This window comes from Hyla sarda, chromosome 1, assembly GCF_029499605.1.
Source record: "Hyla sarda isolate aHylSar1 chromosome 1, aHylSar1.hap1, whole genome shotgun sequence".
Lineage (NCBI taxonomy): Eukaryota > Metazoa > Chordata > Amphibia > Anura > Hylidae > Hyla > Hyla sarda.
This window is the reverse complement of record NC_079189.1, coordinates 235969674-235988933: the sequence shown is the minus strand read 5'-3', so window position 1 is coordinate 235988933 and position 19260 is coordinate 235969674. Positions and strand designations below refer to the sequence as shown.

General features: G+C 45.9%; 1 protein-coding gene and 1 pseudogene across 2 annotated transcripts in view; one reads left to right on the top strand and one right to left on the bottom strand.

Annotated features, from left to right (window-relative positions):
- Positions 1-18999, top strand: part of TMSB10 (thymosin beta 10) — a 40815-nt gene extending 21816 nt beyond the window's left edge. Inside the window, exons 1-3 of one of the 2 annotated variants that reach the window (XM_056569022.1) lie at positions 17555-17594; positions 18269-18376; positions 18765-18999. In XM_056569022.1, the coding sequence (XP_056424997.1) occupies positions 18277-18376; positions 18765-18790 (126 nt within the window). In that variant the 5' untranslated portion in view covers positions 17555-17594; positions 18269-18276 and the 3' untranslated portion in view covers positions 18791-18999. Of the gene's footprint in view, positions 1-17554; positions 17595-18268; positions 18377-18764 lie in introns of those variants that run through there. The other variant, XM_056569028.1, reaches the window with a different exon arrangement.
- Positions 2373-17405, bottom strand: LOC130357346 (lysophospholipid acyltransferase 5-like; annotated as a pseudogene).
- Positions 19000-19260: the final 261 nt, after the last annotated feature.

Here is a 19260-nt window from a genome sequence, read left to right as displayed (position 1 = left end):
ATTAGGAGCGGCAATACTTATACTTTCCATAGTGTTGTGTTCTGCTGTTACAGGGAACTCATGGGTAACCTAGCCTCTCACTGATAAGGGATTAAGTGAATATGTTTTTTGCAGGACTAGAGACACTTGTATAAGTGAAGGGAATGGAGGGTCAATGAAGCTGTTAACCATTGGAAAAACTTCTGTCATTCAGCTAAGGCTATAAAAACTTGTAAACTCCGATTGTTAGCTTAAACTTTAATACATTCACATATTAATACAGAGGAGTCGGGGAGTCGGAAGTACAAAAAATTGCGGAGTCGGAGTATTTATCTACCGACTCCACAGCCCTGATTCCGCGGGAATTACGTAGTGTGAACATACCCTAAAGCTGACAAAAGTAATAATGAATAAATATTTACTGAAAATTAACTGATGGAAATCAGACATTGCTTGTGAATTATGGTTCAACAGAATCATTGTGAAATACAAAATAATGAAGCATGTCGGGTTTACAAGAGGAAATCAGGGCCATTATCTTTAGAAGTTTCCCTGGGCCCTTTGGTTACCATTTGTGTTATTTGTCTCTTTGATTTATCTTCCATTTTCCTCTTGGGACCACATCCAGGAAGTTTGGCTACAGTTTTGTTTTTTCCACCTCACCTTCTAAAAATCATAACGCTTTCAGTTTTCCACCAACAGACCCATATAAGGGCTTGTTTTTTGTGCCACCAATTTTACTTTGTATTGACATCAATCATTTCACCACAAAATCTAGAGCAAAATAAAAAAAAAAAAATTATTTGTGGGAAAAACAAAACAAAAAAGCCATTTTGTAACGCTTGGGGTCTTCCTTCCAATTCTATACAGTGCACTTTTCGATTAAAATGACACATTATCTTTATTCTGTAGGTCCATACAATTACATCCAAATTATATACCGTATATTTCGGCGTATAAGACGACTTTTTAACCCCAACTTTTTTCCGGAAAAGTCGGGGGTCGTCTTATACGCCGGGTATTGGGGTCCGGGATAGGAAAACTTATGACTATCTGCCTGGGCCGGCTCCAGTGTGCGGGGGCCGGCCAGAGCAGATAAAAACGAATTACTGATACTAAAAACCAGGGTGTCTCCAGCTGTTGTGAAACTACAACTCCCAGCATGCCCGGACAGCATTTGCCGGTCCGGGCATGCTGGTAGTTGTAGTTACACAACAGCTGGAGGCACCCTGGTTTTTAGTATCACGGGAGCAGATAATCATAGCTTTTCCTATGCCGGACATGCCTGTGTCCCGAAAGATCTTTTCGGGACATAGGGATGTCTGCCGGTCACTCACCATTCCCCGACCGGCACGCGTCCTCCTGCGGTCCTCCTCCGCTTCTCTGCCTCTGTGGTTGTACGCATGGGACGTCAGTGACGTCCTCCTGTGACCATAGAGATGCAGGAGGACCGCAGGACCATCGCAGGAGGACGCATGCCGGCCGGGGCCTGGTGAGTGACCGGCGGCGCGTCATCTTCTTAAGTGATCCGGTCACCGCTCCTACAGGCCCGGGACTGCTGCTATGGTCCATAGCAGTAGATGGTGACCCCGGGCCGGAGGAGCGGTAATCAGAACACTGTGGGGGCAGTACAGACATACAGCCTCCAGCCATACATTGTATATGGCTGGAGGCTGTTTGTCTGTGAGGGGGGGGGGGGGGCTGTCTGCTAATGTGGGGGAGCTGCCTACTAAAGTGGGGTAACTCCCGACCTAATGTGGGGTAACTCCCGACCTAATGTGGGGGAAGCTGCCTACTATTGTGGGGGAACTGTTGACCTAATGTGGGGGAACTGCTGACCTAATGTGGGGGGAGCTGCCTACTATTGTGGGGGAACTGCTGACCTAATGTGGGGGGGAACTGCTGACCTAATGTGGGGGGAACTGCTGACCTAATGTGGGCAGAGCTGCCTACTATTGTGGGGGAACTGCTGACCTAATGTGGGGGAGCTGCCTACTAATATGGGGGAACTGCAACCTAATGTGGGGGAACATGCTGCCTACCTAATGTGGGGGAACTATACTGCCTACCTGATGTGGGGGGAACTACAAGGTACTGTACATCGTGGTAGAAGGGGTAGTCTTATACGGCGAGTATATCCCAAACTCTATATTTTAACTGTAAAAGTTGGGGGTCGTCTTATACGCCAGCATATACGGTAGGTTTTGTTTTACTTCTTTTAAAAATGTATAACTTTTTGTACAAAAATGTACATGTTTAAACATTTCCTCTTCTGATCCCTATAACCTTTTTACTGTTCTGGATATGGCGATGTGTGAGGGCTCATCTTTTGTGCTGTGATCTTTAGTTTTTATTGGTACCATTTTTGTTTTGATGGGACTTTCTGATTGCTTTTTATAAAAAATTTTTAGAGGGTGGCTCCCAGAGACACGGCCTTGTTGCCAAAGAAATGGAGACACTTAAAAACGTATCTCGCCACCCAGTCATTGGTATTGAAGCTGGCAATGGTTCCTGTGAATAGAGGAGTGGTCTCAAATAGCCACACTTTCATATTGGCACAGGCATCCCACCGCGCTTGACCTTTTTCATCCTTGTCATCATAACCAAGGCTGGAAAGAATGCAGATGCCTTCCATAACCAGCCAGCAGGTGACCTCCTTAAATAACATAATTTTGCTCCAAATAGTCATGTACACACAGCGGTACCAGAATGATTGGTTTGCATATTCTTCCGTAAGGAAGTAGCTGTCATGCAGATAGGGGCCGAACACGTGTATGTGGTCAGGAAGAAGAGGCCGAGCCACTTCATCACTGGCTGGACGCTGTTAGACCTTTCTCCCTCCACATTGGTCAGCTCAACCGTCACAATTTGGAGGTACTTGCGCATGGAAAACTGGGGTCCAACTAAAAACCCACCATAGTAGTAGGAAAAGCCACAAACCTCCAGCAAGAAGGGCACTCCCATCACTGCGTAGCGCTGCTGCTCCGGGATCAGTGATGTCTTGGCTTTCCCTCCATCAAAGTAATAAAAGGAGAGTCCAATCAGCTTGAGTGTAAGGACGCAGTGCGGCATGGTCCACTTGATGTCATAGTCATCGGTGGCTGTGTAGTAGTAGCCAGACAACAGATAGCAAAAACTGGTCAACACCGCAGTAACTGTCCTCCCCATGAGGTGAAGGATGAGGAAATGCAGCACAACACATAGTAAAGAATGGTACAACTGAGAACCGAAGATAAAGTAGGCAATGCAGAGGCTGGAAACCGTGTTAAACAGATGAATCTGAGATGGCTGCACACAGCAGTAAAAAGAAAGTGCATAGAAACAAATCTCCCGTAGTAAAGAGAAAAAACAGACTTATGGACTAAAAATGTGATACATACTTTATACTATTCTTTTTTCTTTTCCTACATCCTGTAAGGGTCTATTCACACGTCAGAATTTCTGCTTGCGGAATTCCGCCTCAAATCAAAGCACATAGACTTCTATGGGATTCTGCAATCCCATTCACACTTCTGAATTTCCACTTGCAGAATTCCGCAAGCGGAAATTCAGACGTGTGAATGGGAGTGCAAAACCCGATAGAAATCTATTGGCTTTGATTTGAGGTGGAATTCCACAAGCAGAAATTCTTCCGTGTGAATAGACCCTTATAGGATGTGGGAAAAGAAAAAAGAATAGTATAAAGTATGTATCACATTTTTAGTAAATTTTTATTCATTATTACTTTTGTCAGTTTCATGTTATTTCAGGGAGCATTGTGGGTTTTTCTGTCTGTAACATGAGAGTATGAACAAGTTTGTCCATGTCTGTAAATTACACATATTGGCCCTGATTTACTATTGTAAACCCATGTTTTGTCGGGCTTGTGCGCCAGATTCTGCACCAGAATTTGTGCCCGATTTTGTGCCTGAATTGAAAAAAAATGCCTAACTCTCCATTTGACTGAGAAAACCCAGAAAACAAGCGTGGACATCGGGAAAAGTGGGTGTGGTCACCAAAAAGGGGCGTCTCCCTAATATTTTCACAAAAACCTCAACATGTTTACTAAAGGTTTCCACAGAAAATGTAGTGTAACAAAAGCAAAATGTAGGGAAAAGTGCAAAATGTAGGGAAACCTTAGTAAATACTAAAGATGAGCGAAAAAAATTTGAATTGAAAAATTAGATTCGACCAATTTGCCGAATTTTCCCCAAAAATTAGTTTCGGGATGAGTTTATAAAAAATGGCTATTTCTGGTCTTCAGAGAGCCTCAATAAGGGTGTAAAACACTTTGTTTTGTTTTAACATGCATATCGAGTGAGCTGGGGTAGTGAAATAATACTGTTATTCAGTATGACATGCAAATTACAGGCATCGCTATTAGAATCACTGCGACACAATGACCGAGCCTGGAGATGGCATCAGTATGAGGAGACCATATAGTGGCTAAATGACAGCGTGGATGTGTTGGCAGCATGAGGAGAACGCACAGTGGCTGAATGACACAGCGAGGAGGTGTTGGCATCATGGGGAGACCAGATAGTGGCTGAATGAGACAGAGTGGAGGTGTTGGCAGCATGAAGAGACCATATAGTGGCTGAATGTCACAGCATAGAGGAGTTGGCAGCATGGGGAGACCATACAGTGGCTGAATGACACAGCTTGGATGTGGCTGAAGCATGAGGAGACCATATAGAAGCTGAATGACACAGCGTGGAGGTTTTGGCAGCATGAGGACACCATATAGTGGCTAAATGACACAGCCTGGAGCTGGCAGCAGCAATAGTAGACACTAGGGCTTCACAATCCCTAAGATTAAAAGATGAATTTTGACATTTAAATTGAAGATTTATGGTAGCTAGTGCTACCATAAAAAAGTTTTAGGCCCAAGCCCAGGCCCAGCAGCATCAGTAAACCATATATTGGCTGAATGACACAGCCTGGAGGTGGCTGAATCATGAGGAGACCATATAGTGGCTGAATTGCACAGCCTGGAGGTGGCTGAAGCATGAGGAGACCATTATTGTGGCTTAATGGCACAACCTGAATTTGGCAGAAGCATTAGGAGACCATTGAAATTTTAGAATTTTTTAATTTAAATTGAGGATTTTAAAATTTTAACTCCCAAGTTTTAGTGTCCCGGGCCCCGGTGTGTGGGTACAAAGGACCAAATTTAACAAGGAGTCACATAGCAGCACAATGACAGAGCCTGGAGGTGGCATCAGTATGAGGACACCATATTGTGGCTGAATGACTGCCTGGAGTTGGCTGAAGCATGAGGAGACCATAAAGTGTTTGAATGGCACAGCCTGGAGTTGGTTGAAGCATGAGGAGACCATATAGTGTCTGAATGGTACAGCCTGGAGTTGGCAGATGCGTGAGGAGACCATTGAAATTTAAGATTTTTAAATTTAGGATTTTTAAATTGAAATTTAGGATTTATAAATTGAAATTTTAACTCACAAGTTTTAGTGTCCTGGGCCATGGCGTGTGGGTACAAAGGACCAAATCTAACAAAGAGTCACATGGCAGCACAATGACAGAGCCTGGAGGTGGCATCAGTATTAGGAGACCATATAGTGGCTGAATGACTGCCTGGAGTTTGTGGCTGCATGTGTAGGCCATATAGTGTCAGAATGGCACAGCCTGGAGGTGGCTGAGGCATGAGGATACCATATAGTGGCTAAATGGCACAGCCTGGAGGTGGCTGAAGCATGAGGATACCACATAGTGTCTGAATGGCACAGCCTGGAGGTGGCTGAGTCATGAGGAGATCATATAGTGGCTGAATGAGACAGCCTGGAGGTGGAAGCAGCAGGATCAGGAGTCCTGAAAGTGACCCTAATGCAGAGGAATTTCTGAAACTGGGGACCAGCACTGCAATTATGTTTTGCAGTATCCATGGCAGCACAATGAGAGAGCCTGGAGGTTGTAGCATCAGCATGAGGAGACCATAAAGCAGCACAATTAGAGAGCCTGGAGGTGGCAGCATGAGCATGAGGAGACCATATGGTGGCACAATGACAGAGCGTGGAAATGGTAGCATTAGCATGAGGAGACCATCGAGCAGCAGAATGAGAGAGCCAGGAGGTGGCAGCATCAGCATGAGGAGACCATATGGTGGCACAATGACAGAGCGTGGAGGTGGTAGCATTAGCATGAGGAGACCATCGAGTAGCAGAATGAGAGAGCCAGGAGGTGGCAGCATCAGCATGAGACCATATGGCGGCACAATGACAGAGCTTGGAGGTGGTAGCATGAGGGAGACCATAGAGCAGCACAATAACAGAGCCTGTTGGATGTCACTTGGGATGAAGTGAATGACCGAGTGATTCGTACTCTGATTGGTCCCCGGTTATTAGTGGTGTACCCCAAGGTTCTGTACTGGGACCGCTGTTGTTTAATTTATTTATCAATGATATAGAGGATGGCATTAACAGCTCTGTTTCTATCTTTGCAGATGACACCAAGCTTTGTAGCACGGTACAGTCTATAGAGGAGGTGTATAGGTTACAAGATGACTTGGATGGATTAAGTGTCTGGGCATCCACTTGGCAAATGAGGTTCAATGTGGATAAATGTAAAGTTATGCATCTGGGTACTAATAACCTGCATGCATCGTATGTCTTAGGGGGGGATTAAACTGGCAGAGTCACTGGTAGAGAAGGATCTGGGTGTACTTGTAGATCACAGACTAGAGAATAGCATGCAATGTCAGGCTGCTGCTTCCAAAGCTAGCAGGATATTGTCATGTATCAAAAGAGGCATGGACTCAAGGGACAGGGACATAATACTCCCCCTTTATAAAGCATTGGTACAGCCTCACCTGGAATATGCTGTTCAGTTTTGGTCACCTGTCCATAAAAGGGACACTGTGGAGCTGGAAAGGGTGCAGAGACGCGCGACTAAACTAATATGGGGCATGGAACATCTTAGCTATGAGGAGCGATTAAAGGAGTTACAATTGTTTAGTCTTGAGAAGAGGCGTTTAAGGGGGGATATGATAAACCCATATTATTAATGGCCCATACAAATGGCAAGTATATTAATGGCCCATACAAAAAATATGGAGAAAAACGGTTCCAGGTTAAACCCCCCCAAAGGATGAGGGGGCACTCCCTCCGTCTGGAGAAGAAAAAGTTTAGTCTCAAGGGGTGACACGCCTTCTTTACCATGAGAACTGTGAACTTATGGAACAGTGCACCTCAGGAACTGGTCACAGCAGGAAAAATTTACAGCTTTAAAACAGGATTAGATACATTCCTGGAACAAAATAACATTAATGCTTATGAAGAAATATAAAATCCCATCCCTTCCCCAATATCGCGCCACACCCCTACCCTTCAATTCCCTGGTTGAACTTGATGGACATATGTCTTTTTTCGACCGTACTAACTATGTAACTGATCAATCACGGCTGCTGGGTCGCTGGTCTGCTAGCTGACACCGGCAGCTAAGACCTCTCGCTGCGACTCCGGTTGGCACACACCCTTACTCTGCTGCGACCTCCGCCTGATGAATTTAGGCCTCTGCCACTCCTCTGTGCACATCCTGGCACTACTCTGCCTGACATGCGTATATGAGGGGAGTACAATACGCTTCACTACACTTAAAACAGTATTTGTCTAGAACAGCAGCAGGTGTGCACTATTGGCTGTCCTTTCACAGTATCTAGGCCCTTGAGAGTTCCACAGGTACAAAATAGTACTCTACTTTGATGTAGGTATGTGGTATGCATTTATGAGGGCAGAAAAATGCACTACAGTACGTTTAAAAAAAATTGCCCACACCACCAGCAGTATACAACAATGCTGCAGCACACAGTCACTGTGTACTAAACCAAAAAATTGCAAAAAGACTCTCTCTCAAATACTATTAGGAATGGACTGATTATACCATCTACAGACTAGTATAACCAGCAGACCAGTTGTTGTGGAACAACGACACAGATTTTCCCTAAAAAATTATTTCTCCCTCCTCTGAAAATGTTTCTGCAGCTGAGGCAACACACAGCTCTCTGCCCCTTTTTAATACAATGCTGTTCACAGTGACTGAGGGGGTTAATCGCTGCAGTAAGAATTCATATCTGTGCAAAAACGCTGTGCTCCTTGTCCTACAGGAAGGCTGAGGTGACTATGAGGTGAAACGCTGCTGCAAAAAACTTTTCTGTGCAACATTCACACACAGCGATGTCTGTACTATCTCTATGCAGTGTAATGAATGAAATGATGAGATGCAAAATGGCTGCCGAATATATAGGGCTGTGACATCACAGGGGTGACTGGCTGCTGATCGGCTGCATCCTGCATGTGATTTAGGGTCATCCCGCCTACTTCACTTCCCGCATTCCAAGCGTTCCTTGCCCCATGTACTGACATGTGGATCCACCATTTTAGATGCCCTGGAGCATGGACCACAGTAAATGGAGTTTAATGAAGCGATTCGCGGCGATATTCGCATTTGTTGCAAATCACATTTTTCATGAAATTCATAACGAATTTGGGTTAATCAGCTATGATTCGCTCATCTCTAGTAAATACCATGGAAAAAAAATTGTAGGGAATTAAAACCCACAAAGAAAACTACACAACACTTAGTAAATCAGGGCCATTATGTAGCAAATTTATTAAGACCAGTGTTTCATGAGCTTGTATTTAAGCTTAGTGCAGGGGCACAAGATGTACTGCACACACTGATATTCTGATATAATATATTTCAATTTTTTTGGCAATTATACTTTACTATATAATCCCTGTATAACAGTGTTTCTCAAGCGCGGTCCTCAAGACCCATCAACAGGTCATGTTTTCTGGATTTCCTTTCACATGTGATATAAATATGGTCAGTGAATCAGGGATCAACAATGTTATATCACCTGTGAAAGACCAAGGAAATCCTGATAATATGACCTGTTGAGTGGGAAGGGGGGTCTTGAGGACCACGCTTGAGAAAAACTGTTCTACAAGGTCATTAATAAATATATTAAAGAGAATATGGCTCAAAACTGACCCCTGTGGTACCCCACTAGTAACAGTCACCCAATCCGAGTATGTACCATTTGTAACCACCCTCTGTTCTCTATCACTGAGCTGGTTGCTTGCACACAGGTACAACACAATTTTATTATGTACAAATGTATTAAATTATTAGGACACATCAAGATATATGGCATCCAACAACTCCTTCTTGTCAGGTTCCGAGCTCACCTTTCAGTAAACGCTGATCAGGTTAATTTGACAGGACCCATCCCTCATGCTAATACAAAAGTACACATTCATTTCTATTTAAGTATTCCAGTATAGCATCTGTTAGAACACTCACTTTCTGACCCATTTCTGAATATTTGATATGCGCCAGTCCAGTGGAACAGATCCTGTTGATAGAGTCCTTAACCCCTTAGGGACGGAGCCCATTATAACCCTAAGGACGGGAGCATTTTTTACAATTCTGATCACTGTCACTTTAAGCATTAATAACTCTGGGATGCTTTTACCTTTCATTCTGATTCCGAGATTGTTTTTTGTGACATATTCTACATTATGTTAGTGGTAAATTTTTGTTGATACTTGCATCATTTCTTGGTGAAAAATTCCAAAATGTGATGAAAAAAATGAAAAGTTAGCATTTTTCTAATTTTGAAGCTCTCTGCTTATAAGGGAAATAGACATTCCAAATAAATTAAATATTGATTCACATATACAATATGTCTACTTTATGTTTGCATCATAAAGTAAAAAAAATTTTACGTTTGGAAGACATCATAGGGCTTCAAAGTATAGCAGCAATTTTCTAATTTTTCACAAAATAAAAAAAAAATGCATTTTTCAGGGACCAGTTCAGTTTTGAAGTCGATTTGAAGGGCCTTCATATTAGAAATACCCCATATATGACCCCATTATAAAAACTGGACCCCTCAAAGTATTCAAAATGACATTCAGAAAAGTTTGTTAACATTTTAGGTGTTTCACAGGAATAGCAGCAAAGTGAAGGAGAAAATTCGAAATCTTCATTTTTACACTCGCATGTTCTTGTAAACCCAGTTTTTGAATTTTTAAAAGGGGTAATAGGAGAAAAAGCCCTCAAAAATTTGTAACCCAATTTCTCTCGAGTAAGGAAATACCTCATATGTGTATGAGGTATGTGCTCGGAGGACTCAGAAGGGAAGGAGCAACAATGGGATTTTGGAGAGTGAGCTTTTCTGAAATGGTTTTTGAGGGGCATGTCACGTTTAGGAAGCCCCTATGGTGCCAGAACAGCAAAAAAAAAAAAAAACACATGGCATACTATTTTGGAAACTACACCCCTCAAGGCATGTAACAAGGGATCCAGTGAGCCTTAAAACCCCACAGGTGTTTGACGACTTTTCGTTAAAGTCGGATGTGTCAATGAAAAAAAAACATTTTCACTAAAGTGCAGTTTTTTCCCCCCCAAATTTACAATTTTTACAAAGGGTAATGGGAGAAAATGCCCCCCAAAATGTGTAACCCCATCTCTTCTGAGTATGGAAATACCCCATGTTAGGACGTAAAATGCTCTGCGGGCTAACTACAATGCTCAGAAGAGAAGGAGTCACATTTGGCTTTTGGAAAGCAAATTTTGCTGAACTGGTTTTTGGGGGGCATGTCGAATTTAGGAAGCCCCTATTTTGCCAGAACAGCAAAAAAATAATCACATGGCCTACTATTTTGGAAACAACACCCCTCAAGGAACGTAACAAGGGGTACAGCGAGCCTTAACACTCCACAGGTGTTTGATTACTTTTTGTTAAAAAAAAATAAAATTTCACTAAAATTATGCTTTTTTCCCAAATGTTACATTTTTACAAATGTTAATAGGAGAAAATGCCCCCCAAAATTTGTAACCCCATCTCTTCTGAGTATGGAAATACCCCATGTGTGGACGTCAAGGGATCTGCTGGCACACTACAATGCGCAAGAGAAGGACTGCCGTTGGGCTTTTGGAGACAGAATTTGTTTGGAATGGAAGTCGGGGGATATGTGCGTTTACAAAGCCCCCCCCCCTTGGTGCCAGAACAGTGAAACCCCCCCCCCCCACATGTGACCCCATTTTGGAAACTACACACTTGACAGAATTTAATAAGGGGTGCAGTGAGCATTTACACCCCACTGGCGTTTCACAGATCTTTGGAACAGTGGGCTGTGCAAATGAAAAATTACATTTTTCATTTTCATGTACCACTGTTCCAAAAATCTGTCAGACACTTGAAGGGCATAACTGCTCACTGTACCCCTGATAACATTCCGTGAGGTGTGTAGTTTCCAAAATGGGGTCACATGGGGGGGGTCCATTGTTCTGGCACTATGGGGGCTTTGTAACACACGTGGCCTTCAATTCCTAACAAATTTTCTCTCCAAAAGCCCAATGGCCCTCCTTCTCTTCTGAGCATTGTAGTGCACCTGCAGAGCACTTTACACCCACATATGGAGTATGTTCTTAGTCAGAAGAAGTGGGGTTACAAATTTTGGGGGGCTTTTTTCCTATTTTCCCTTGTGAAAATGAAAAATTTAGGGTAACACCAGCATTTTAGTGGAAAAAAAATATTTTCTTAATTTTCCCGTCCAACTTTACATAGTGTCCATGGTGGCCTCAACTGTACATAGTGCGCTCTCACTCCTGAGCCTTGTTGTGCGCCCGCAGAGCATTTTGCTCCCACATATGGGGTATTTCCGTACTCAAGAGAAATTGCGTTACAAATTTTGGGGGGCTTTTTTCCCTTTACCTCTTGTGAAAATAAAAAGTATGGGGCAACACCAGGCTGGTGTTGACCCCAACTTTTCCTTTTTGTAAGGGGTAAAAGGAGAAAAAGCCCCCCAAGATTTGTAGTGCAATTTCTCCCGAGTACGGAAATACCCCATATGTGGCCCTAAACTGTTTCCTTGAAATACGTCAGGGCTCTGTATGTTTTAAAACTACAACTCCCAGCATGCACTGACAGACCGTGCTTGCTGGGAGTTTTACTTTTGCAACAGCTGGAGGCACACTGGTTGGAAAACGTTCAGTTAGGTTCTGTTACCTAACTCAGTATTTTCCAACCAGTGTGCCTCCAGCTGTTGCAAAACTACAACTCCCAGCATGTACTGATCGCCGAAGGGCATGCTGGGAGATGTAGTTATGCAACAGCTGGAGGTACGCAACTACAACTCCCAGCATGCTGAGACAGCTGTTTGGGCATGCTGGGAGTTGTAGTTTTGCAAGATCTGAAAGGCCACGGTTTAGAAATCTCTGCACAGTGATCTCCAAACTGTGGCCCTCCAGATGTTGCAAAACTACAAATCCCAGCATGCACTGACAGACCGTGCATGCTGGGAGTTGTACTTTTGCAACAGCTGAAAGGCACACTGGTTGGAAAACCTTCAGTTAGGTTCTGTTACCTAACTCAGTATTTTCCAACCAGTGTGCCTCCAGCTGTTGCAAAACTACAACTCCCAGCATGTAGTGATCACCGAAGGGCATGCTGGGAGATGTAGTTATGCAACAGCTGGAGGTACGCAACTACAACTCACAGCATTCCGAGGCAGCTGTTTGGGCATGCTGGGATTTGCAGTTTTGAAACAGCTAGAGAGCCACAGTTTAGAGACCATTGCACAGTGATCTCCAAACTGTAGCCCTCCAGCTGTTGCAAAACTACAAATCCAAGCATGCCCACACAGCAAACAGCTGTCTGGGAATGCTGGGAATTGTAGTTTTGCAACATCTGGAGGGCTAAAGTTTAGAGACCACTATATACAGTGGGGTTCAAAAGTTTGGGCACCCCAGGAATTTTTCTATTTATTAATGTGCATAAAGAATCCAAGGAAAGATGGAAAAATCTCCCAAATGCATCAAATTACAGATTAGACATTCTTATAATATGTCAACAAAAGTTAGATTTTATTTCCATCATTTACACTTTCAAAATAACAGAAAACAAAAAAATGGTGTCTGCAAAAGTTTGGGCACCCTGCAGAGTTAATATCTTGTACTGACCCGTTTGGCAAGTATCACAGCTTGTAAAAGCTTTTTGTCAAGAGCCAAGAGTCTTTCAATTCTTGTTTGAGGTATCTTTGCCCATTGTTCCTTACAAAAGTCTTCCAGTTCGTTGAGATTTCTGGGCTGTCTGTCACGCACTGCCCTTTTAAGGTCTATCCATAGATTTTCAATTATGTTGAGGTCAGGAGATTGTGAAGGCCATGGCAAAACCTTCAGTTTACGCCTCTTGATGTAATCCCCCGTGGATTTCGAGGTGTGTTTAGGATCATTATCCATTTGTAGAAGCCATCCTCTCTTTAACTTCAGCTTTTTCACAGATGGCATCAGGTTAGCATCCAAAATTTGCTGAAATTTTATTGAATACATTTTTCCTTCTACTCATGAGATGTTCCCTGTGCCACTGGCTGCAATACAACCCCAAAGCATGATTGATCCACCCCATGCTTAACAGTTGGACAGAGGTTCTTTTTATTAAATTCTGTTCCCCTTCTTCTCCAAATTTACCTTTGCTTATTCCGGCCAAAAAGTTCAATTTTAACCTCATCGGTCCACAGAACTTGTTTCCAAAATGCATAAGGCTTGTCTATATGTTCATTTGCAAAGTTCAAACACTGATTTTTGTGGCGAGGACGTAGAAGAGGTTTTCTTCTGATTACTCTTCCATGAAGTCCATATTTGTACAAGTATCTCGTTATAGTGGAATAGTGTACCACAACTCCAGTGTCTGCCAGATCTTTCTGGAGGGATTGTGGAGTTAAACGTGGGTTTTGAATAGTTTTTCTCACAATCCTGCGAGCTGTTCTGTCTGATATTTTTCTTGGTCTTCCAGATATTTTTATTGGTCTTGCTTTAACTTCCACTGTTCCTGATGACTGCCATTTCTTAACTACATTCCGAACAGAGGATGTTGACATCTGAAAATGTTTTGCTATCTTCTTATAGCCTTCTCCAGATTTGTGAGCGTCAACTATTTTCAGTTTCAGAATTCTAGAAAACTGCTTAGAAGAACCCATGGTGCTGATTGTTGGGGCAAGGTCAGATGAGTCTGGGCATTTAAAACCTTTGAGATTGACATCCCCTGGTCTTCCCAGATGTTGATTGAGAACAATCCATGACACTGGCAGGTCTCAGCTTTGCAAAGGGGGCAGTGCATGCTATAAATTCTGCAGGGTGCCCAAACTTTTGCAGACGCCATTTTTTTGTTTTCTGTTATTTTGAAAGTGTAAACGATGGAAATAAAATCTAACTTTTGTTGACATAAGAATGTCTAATCTGTAATTTGATGCCTTTTGGAGATTTTTCCATCTTTCCTTAGCTTCTTTTTGCAAATTAATCCAAATTTTTACCTGGGGTGCCCAAACTTTTGATCCCTACTGTATATCTGAACACCATCATAGAGAACCCAGTCCCTATGTCTGAACACCATCAGAGAGCAACCAGTTCCTGTGTTTAAACATCATTTGGAGAGCACCCAGTCCCTATGTCTGAACACCATCATAGAGCACCCAGTCCCTATGTCTGAAAACCAGAGAGCACCCAGTCCCTATGTCTGAACACGCTCTGAGAGCACCCATTCCCTATGTCTGAACACCCTCTGAGAGCACCCAGTCCCTATGTCTGAACACCCTCTGAGAGCACCCAGTCCCTATATCTGAACATCATGACATGGAACCCAGACCCTATGTCTGAACCCCATCAGAGAGAACTTAGTCCCTATATTGAAACCCCATCAGAGAACCCAGTCCCTATATCTGAACCCCATCTGAGAGCACCCAGTCCCTATGTCTGAATACCCTCTGAAAGCACCCAGTCCCTATGTCTGAACACCCTCTGAGAGCACCCAGTCCCTATGTCTGAACACCTTCTGAGAGAACCCAGTCCCTATGTCTGAACACCCTCTGAGAGCACCCAGTCCCTATGTCTGAACACCCTCTGAGAGCACCCAGTCCCTATATCTGAACATCATGACATGGAACCCAGACCCTATGTCTGAACCCCATCAGAGAGAACTTAGTCCCTATATTGAAACCCCATCAGAGAACCCAGTCCCTATATCTGAACCCCATCTGAGAGCACCCAGTCCCTATGTCTGAATACCCTCTGAAAGCACCCAGTCCCTATGTCTGAACACCCTCTGAGAGCACCCAGTCCCTATGTCTGAACACCTTCTGAGAGCACCCAGTCCCTATGTCTGAACACCCTCTGAGAGCACCCAGTCCCTATGTCTGAACACCCTCTGAGAGCACCCAGTCCCTATGTCTGAACACCCTCTGAGAGCACCCAGTCCCTATGTCTGAACACCCTCTGATAGCACCCAGTCCCTATGTCTGAACACCCTCTGAGAGCACCCAGTCCCTATGTCTGAACACCCTCTGAGAGCACCCAGTCCCTATGTCTGAACACCCTCTGAGAGCACCCAGTCCCTATGTCTGAACACCCTCTGAGAGCACCCAGTCCCTATGTCTGAACACCCTCTGAGAGCACCCAGTCCCTATGTCTGAACACCCTCTGAGAGCACCCAGTCCCTATGTCTGAACACCCTCTGAGAGCACCCAGTCCCTATGTCTGAACACCCTCTGAGAGCACCCAGTCCCTATGTCTGAACACCCTCTGAGAGCACCCAGTCCCTATGTCTGAACACCCTCTGAGAGCACCCAGTCCCTATGTCTGAACACCCTCTGAGAGCACCCAGTCCCTATGTCTGAACACCCTCTGAGAGCACCCAGTCCCTATGTCTGAACACCCTCTGAGAGCACCCAGTCCCTATGTCTGAACACCCTCTGAGAGCACCCAGTCCCTATGTCTGAACACCCTCTGAGAGCACCCAGTCCCTATGTCTGAACACCCTCTGAGAGCACCCAGTCCCTATGTCTGAACACCCTCTGAGAGCACCCAGTCCCTATGTCTGAACACCCTCTGAGAGCACCCAGTCCCTATGTCTGAACACCCTCTGAGAGCACCCAGTCCCTATGTCTGAACACCCTCTGAGAGCACCCAGTCCCTATGTCTGAACACCCTCTGAGAGCACCCAGTCCCTATGTCTGAACACCCTCTGAGAGCACCCAGTCCCTATGTCTGAACACCCTCTGAGAGCACCCAGTCCCTATGTCTGAACACCCTCTGAGAGCACCCAGTCCCTATGTCTGAACACCCTCTGAGAGCACCCAGTCCCTATGTCTGAACACCCTCTGAGAGCACCCAGTCCCTATGTCTGAACACCCTCTGAGAGCACCCAGTCCCTATGTCTGAACACCCTCTGAGAGCACCCAGTCCCTATGTCTGAACACCCTCTGAGAGCACCCAGTCCCTATGTCTGAACACCCTCTGAGAGCACCCAGTCCCTATGTCTGAACACCCTCTGAGAGCACCCAGTCCCTATGTCTGAACACCCTCTGAGAGCACCCAGTCCCTATGTCTGAACACCCTCTGAGAGCACCCAGTCCCTATGTCTGAACACCCTCTGAGAGCACCCAGTCCCTATGTCTGAACACCCTCTGAGAGCACCCAGTCCCTATGTCTGAACACCCTCTGAGAGCACCCAGTCCCTATGTCTGAACACCCTCTGAGAGCACCCAGTCCCTATGTCTGAACACCCTCTGAGAGCACCCAGTCCCTATGTCTGAACACCCTCTGAGAGCACCCAGTCCCTATGTCTGAACACCCTCTGAGAGCACCCAGTCCCTATGTCTGAACACCCTCTGAGAGCACCCAGTCCCTATGTCTGAACACCCTCTGAGAGCACCCAGTCCCTATGTCTGAACACCCTCTGAGAGCACCCAGTCCCTATGTCTGAACACCCTCTGAGAGCACCCAGTCCCTATGTCTGAACACCCTCTGAGAGCACCCAGTCCCTATGTCTAAACACCCTCTGAGAGCACCCAGTCCCTATGTCTAAACACCCTCTGAGAGCACCCAGTCCCTATGTCTGAACACCCTCTGAGAGCACCCAGTCCCTATGTCTGAACACCCTCTGAGAGCACCCAGTCCCTATGTCTGAACACCCTCTGAGAGCACCCAGTCCCTATGTCTGAACACCCTCTGAGAGCACCCAGTCCCTATGTCTGAACACCCTCTGAGAGCACCCAGTACCTGTCTGAACACCCTCTGAGAGCACCCAGTCCCTATGTCTGAACACCCTCTGAGAGCACCCAGTCCCTATGTCTGAACACCCTCTGAGAGCACCCAGTCCCTATGTCTGAACACCCTCTGAGAGTACCCAGTCCCTATATCTGAACACCCTCTGAGAGCACCCAGTCCCTATGTCTGAACACCCTCTGCAGATTGGATAGCTTGATCCCATGGAACAATGACATCTTTCCATGCCCTTCCCCGGCTGTAGCATCCTCTGCCGGGTAAAGTGATACCCTGGTGTATGATGCCAGTCTGTGACAGATAACAGCACCTGTCTGCCGCCCATTCATTGTTCTGCTGCACACGTGAGCCCGGTTCCGATCCATCCTTGGGCGTGGGACCGGGCTGGATCACGTGATCGGCTCTGCCGACAACTTCTCTCAGTCTCGGCCAATGATAGGAGGCAATGACGTGATCTATGGGCAGGGTCGTGTATATAAATTGGGGGCCGGGACCTGGTGCCCATTGTTCCTCTTGCTGGTACCAGTTAGTAGGATTTGTGGACAGTGCTATAGGTGAGCATGACGGGATGCTTTACAGCTGCCTGCCATTGATCCGCTATCTGCAGTGCACGGCGGGGGCAGCAGATCCTTTCCTATTGCGGGGGGCAGCAGATCCTTTCCTATTGCGGGGGGCGGCAGATTATTTCCTATTGCGGGGGGCGGCAGATTATTTCCTATTGCGGGGGGCGGCAGATTATTTCCTATTGCGGGGGGCGGCAGATTCTTTCCTATTGCGGGGGGCGGCAGATTCTTTCATATTGCGGGGGGCGGCAGATCCTTTCCGATTGCGGGGGGCGGCAGATCCTTTCCGATTGCGGGGGGCGGCAGATCCTTTCCGATTGCGGGGGGCGGCAGATCCTTTCCGATTGCGGGGGGCGGCAGATCCTTTCCGATTGCGGGGGGCGGCAGATCCTTTCCGATTGCGGGGGGCGGCAGCTCCTTTCCGATTGCGGGGGGCGGCAGCTCCTTTCCGATTGCGGGGGGCGGCAGCTCCTTTCCGATTGCGGGGGGCGGCAGCTCCTTTCCGATTGCGGGGGGGGGGGGGGGCGGCAGATCCTTTCCTATTTTCCTATTGCTGGGGGGGGGGGGGGGGGCGGCAGATCCTTTCCGATTGCGGGGGGCGGCAGATCCTTTCCGATTGCGGGGGCAGCAGATCTTTGTCTTCACTCTGTATTGGTCTCTTGCAGAACACATCATGGCAGACAAGCCAGATCTGGCGGAAATCGGCAGGTTCGACAAGTCCAAACTGAAGAAGACGGAGACGCACGAGAAGAACACCCTGCCTACAAAAGAGAGTAAGTCACCATCTGGAGGGGGATGGGGTCTATTGTTCCCTGTTATCAGCTCCGTGAGGATGAATGGAGGGGGGGGGGGGGGGAAATCTCTGCCCCATGATCCCTGCTAGACTGATGCCCAGTAACCGTTAGTGACTGGCATCTCCTGTGAGCTGGGTACCTCTAGGACAGTGGTCTCCAACCTGCGGACCTTTTTCAAAACTACAACTCCCAGCATGCCCGGACAGCCAACGGCTGTCCGGGCATGCTGGGAGTTGTAGTTTTGCAACATCTGGAGGTGTGCAGGTTGGAGACCACTGCTCTAGGAGACACGCCCTGCTTCCCAGGTCTTGGGTACTATATCTGTGGGCACAGATCTGATATTAATGTCAGTATCTTTCTTCTACAGCCATCGAGCAAGAGAAACAGAACTAATGACTTATCTGAAAGCCTGGATGCCCTGACAATGGCTTGAAGGAGAAACGTCTCTCTGCTGGTAGAGACTAACATGCACTGTGAAGAAGGGGTTAAAAAACCAAACCTGTGTCGGCCAAGACATGCCAAAAAATGGAAGGGAATATTGTGTTAACTTGTCTTCCCTCTTGTTCAATGTTTGAATGGAATAAAAAAATTTGTGCAATAAACCTGTAGTGTTACTCATTCCATGTTAGCCTGGTACCCATTATATACCCGAGTAACCCACGAGCGCAACTGCCTTTGGCTGGTGACAGATCCAGAGGCTATAGACGACTGAGGATTGGGGGGGCTGAATAGGATTTTAGTTACTGCATTATGTCTTTGACATCTCATACGTGATAAAGAAATAGCGCCATATTAGGGTGGTACTGTTAAAAGTGGCGTCTCTACCCTATGGGCATTTGTCTGTGGTCATTTACCCTACGCCA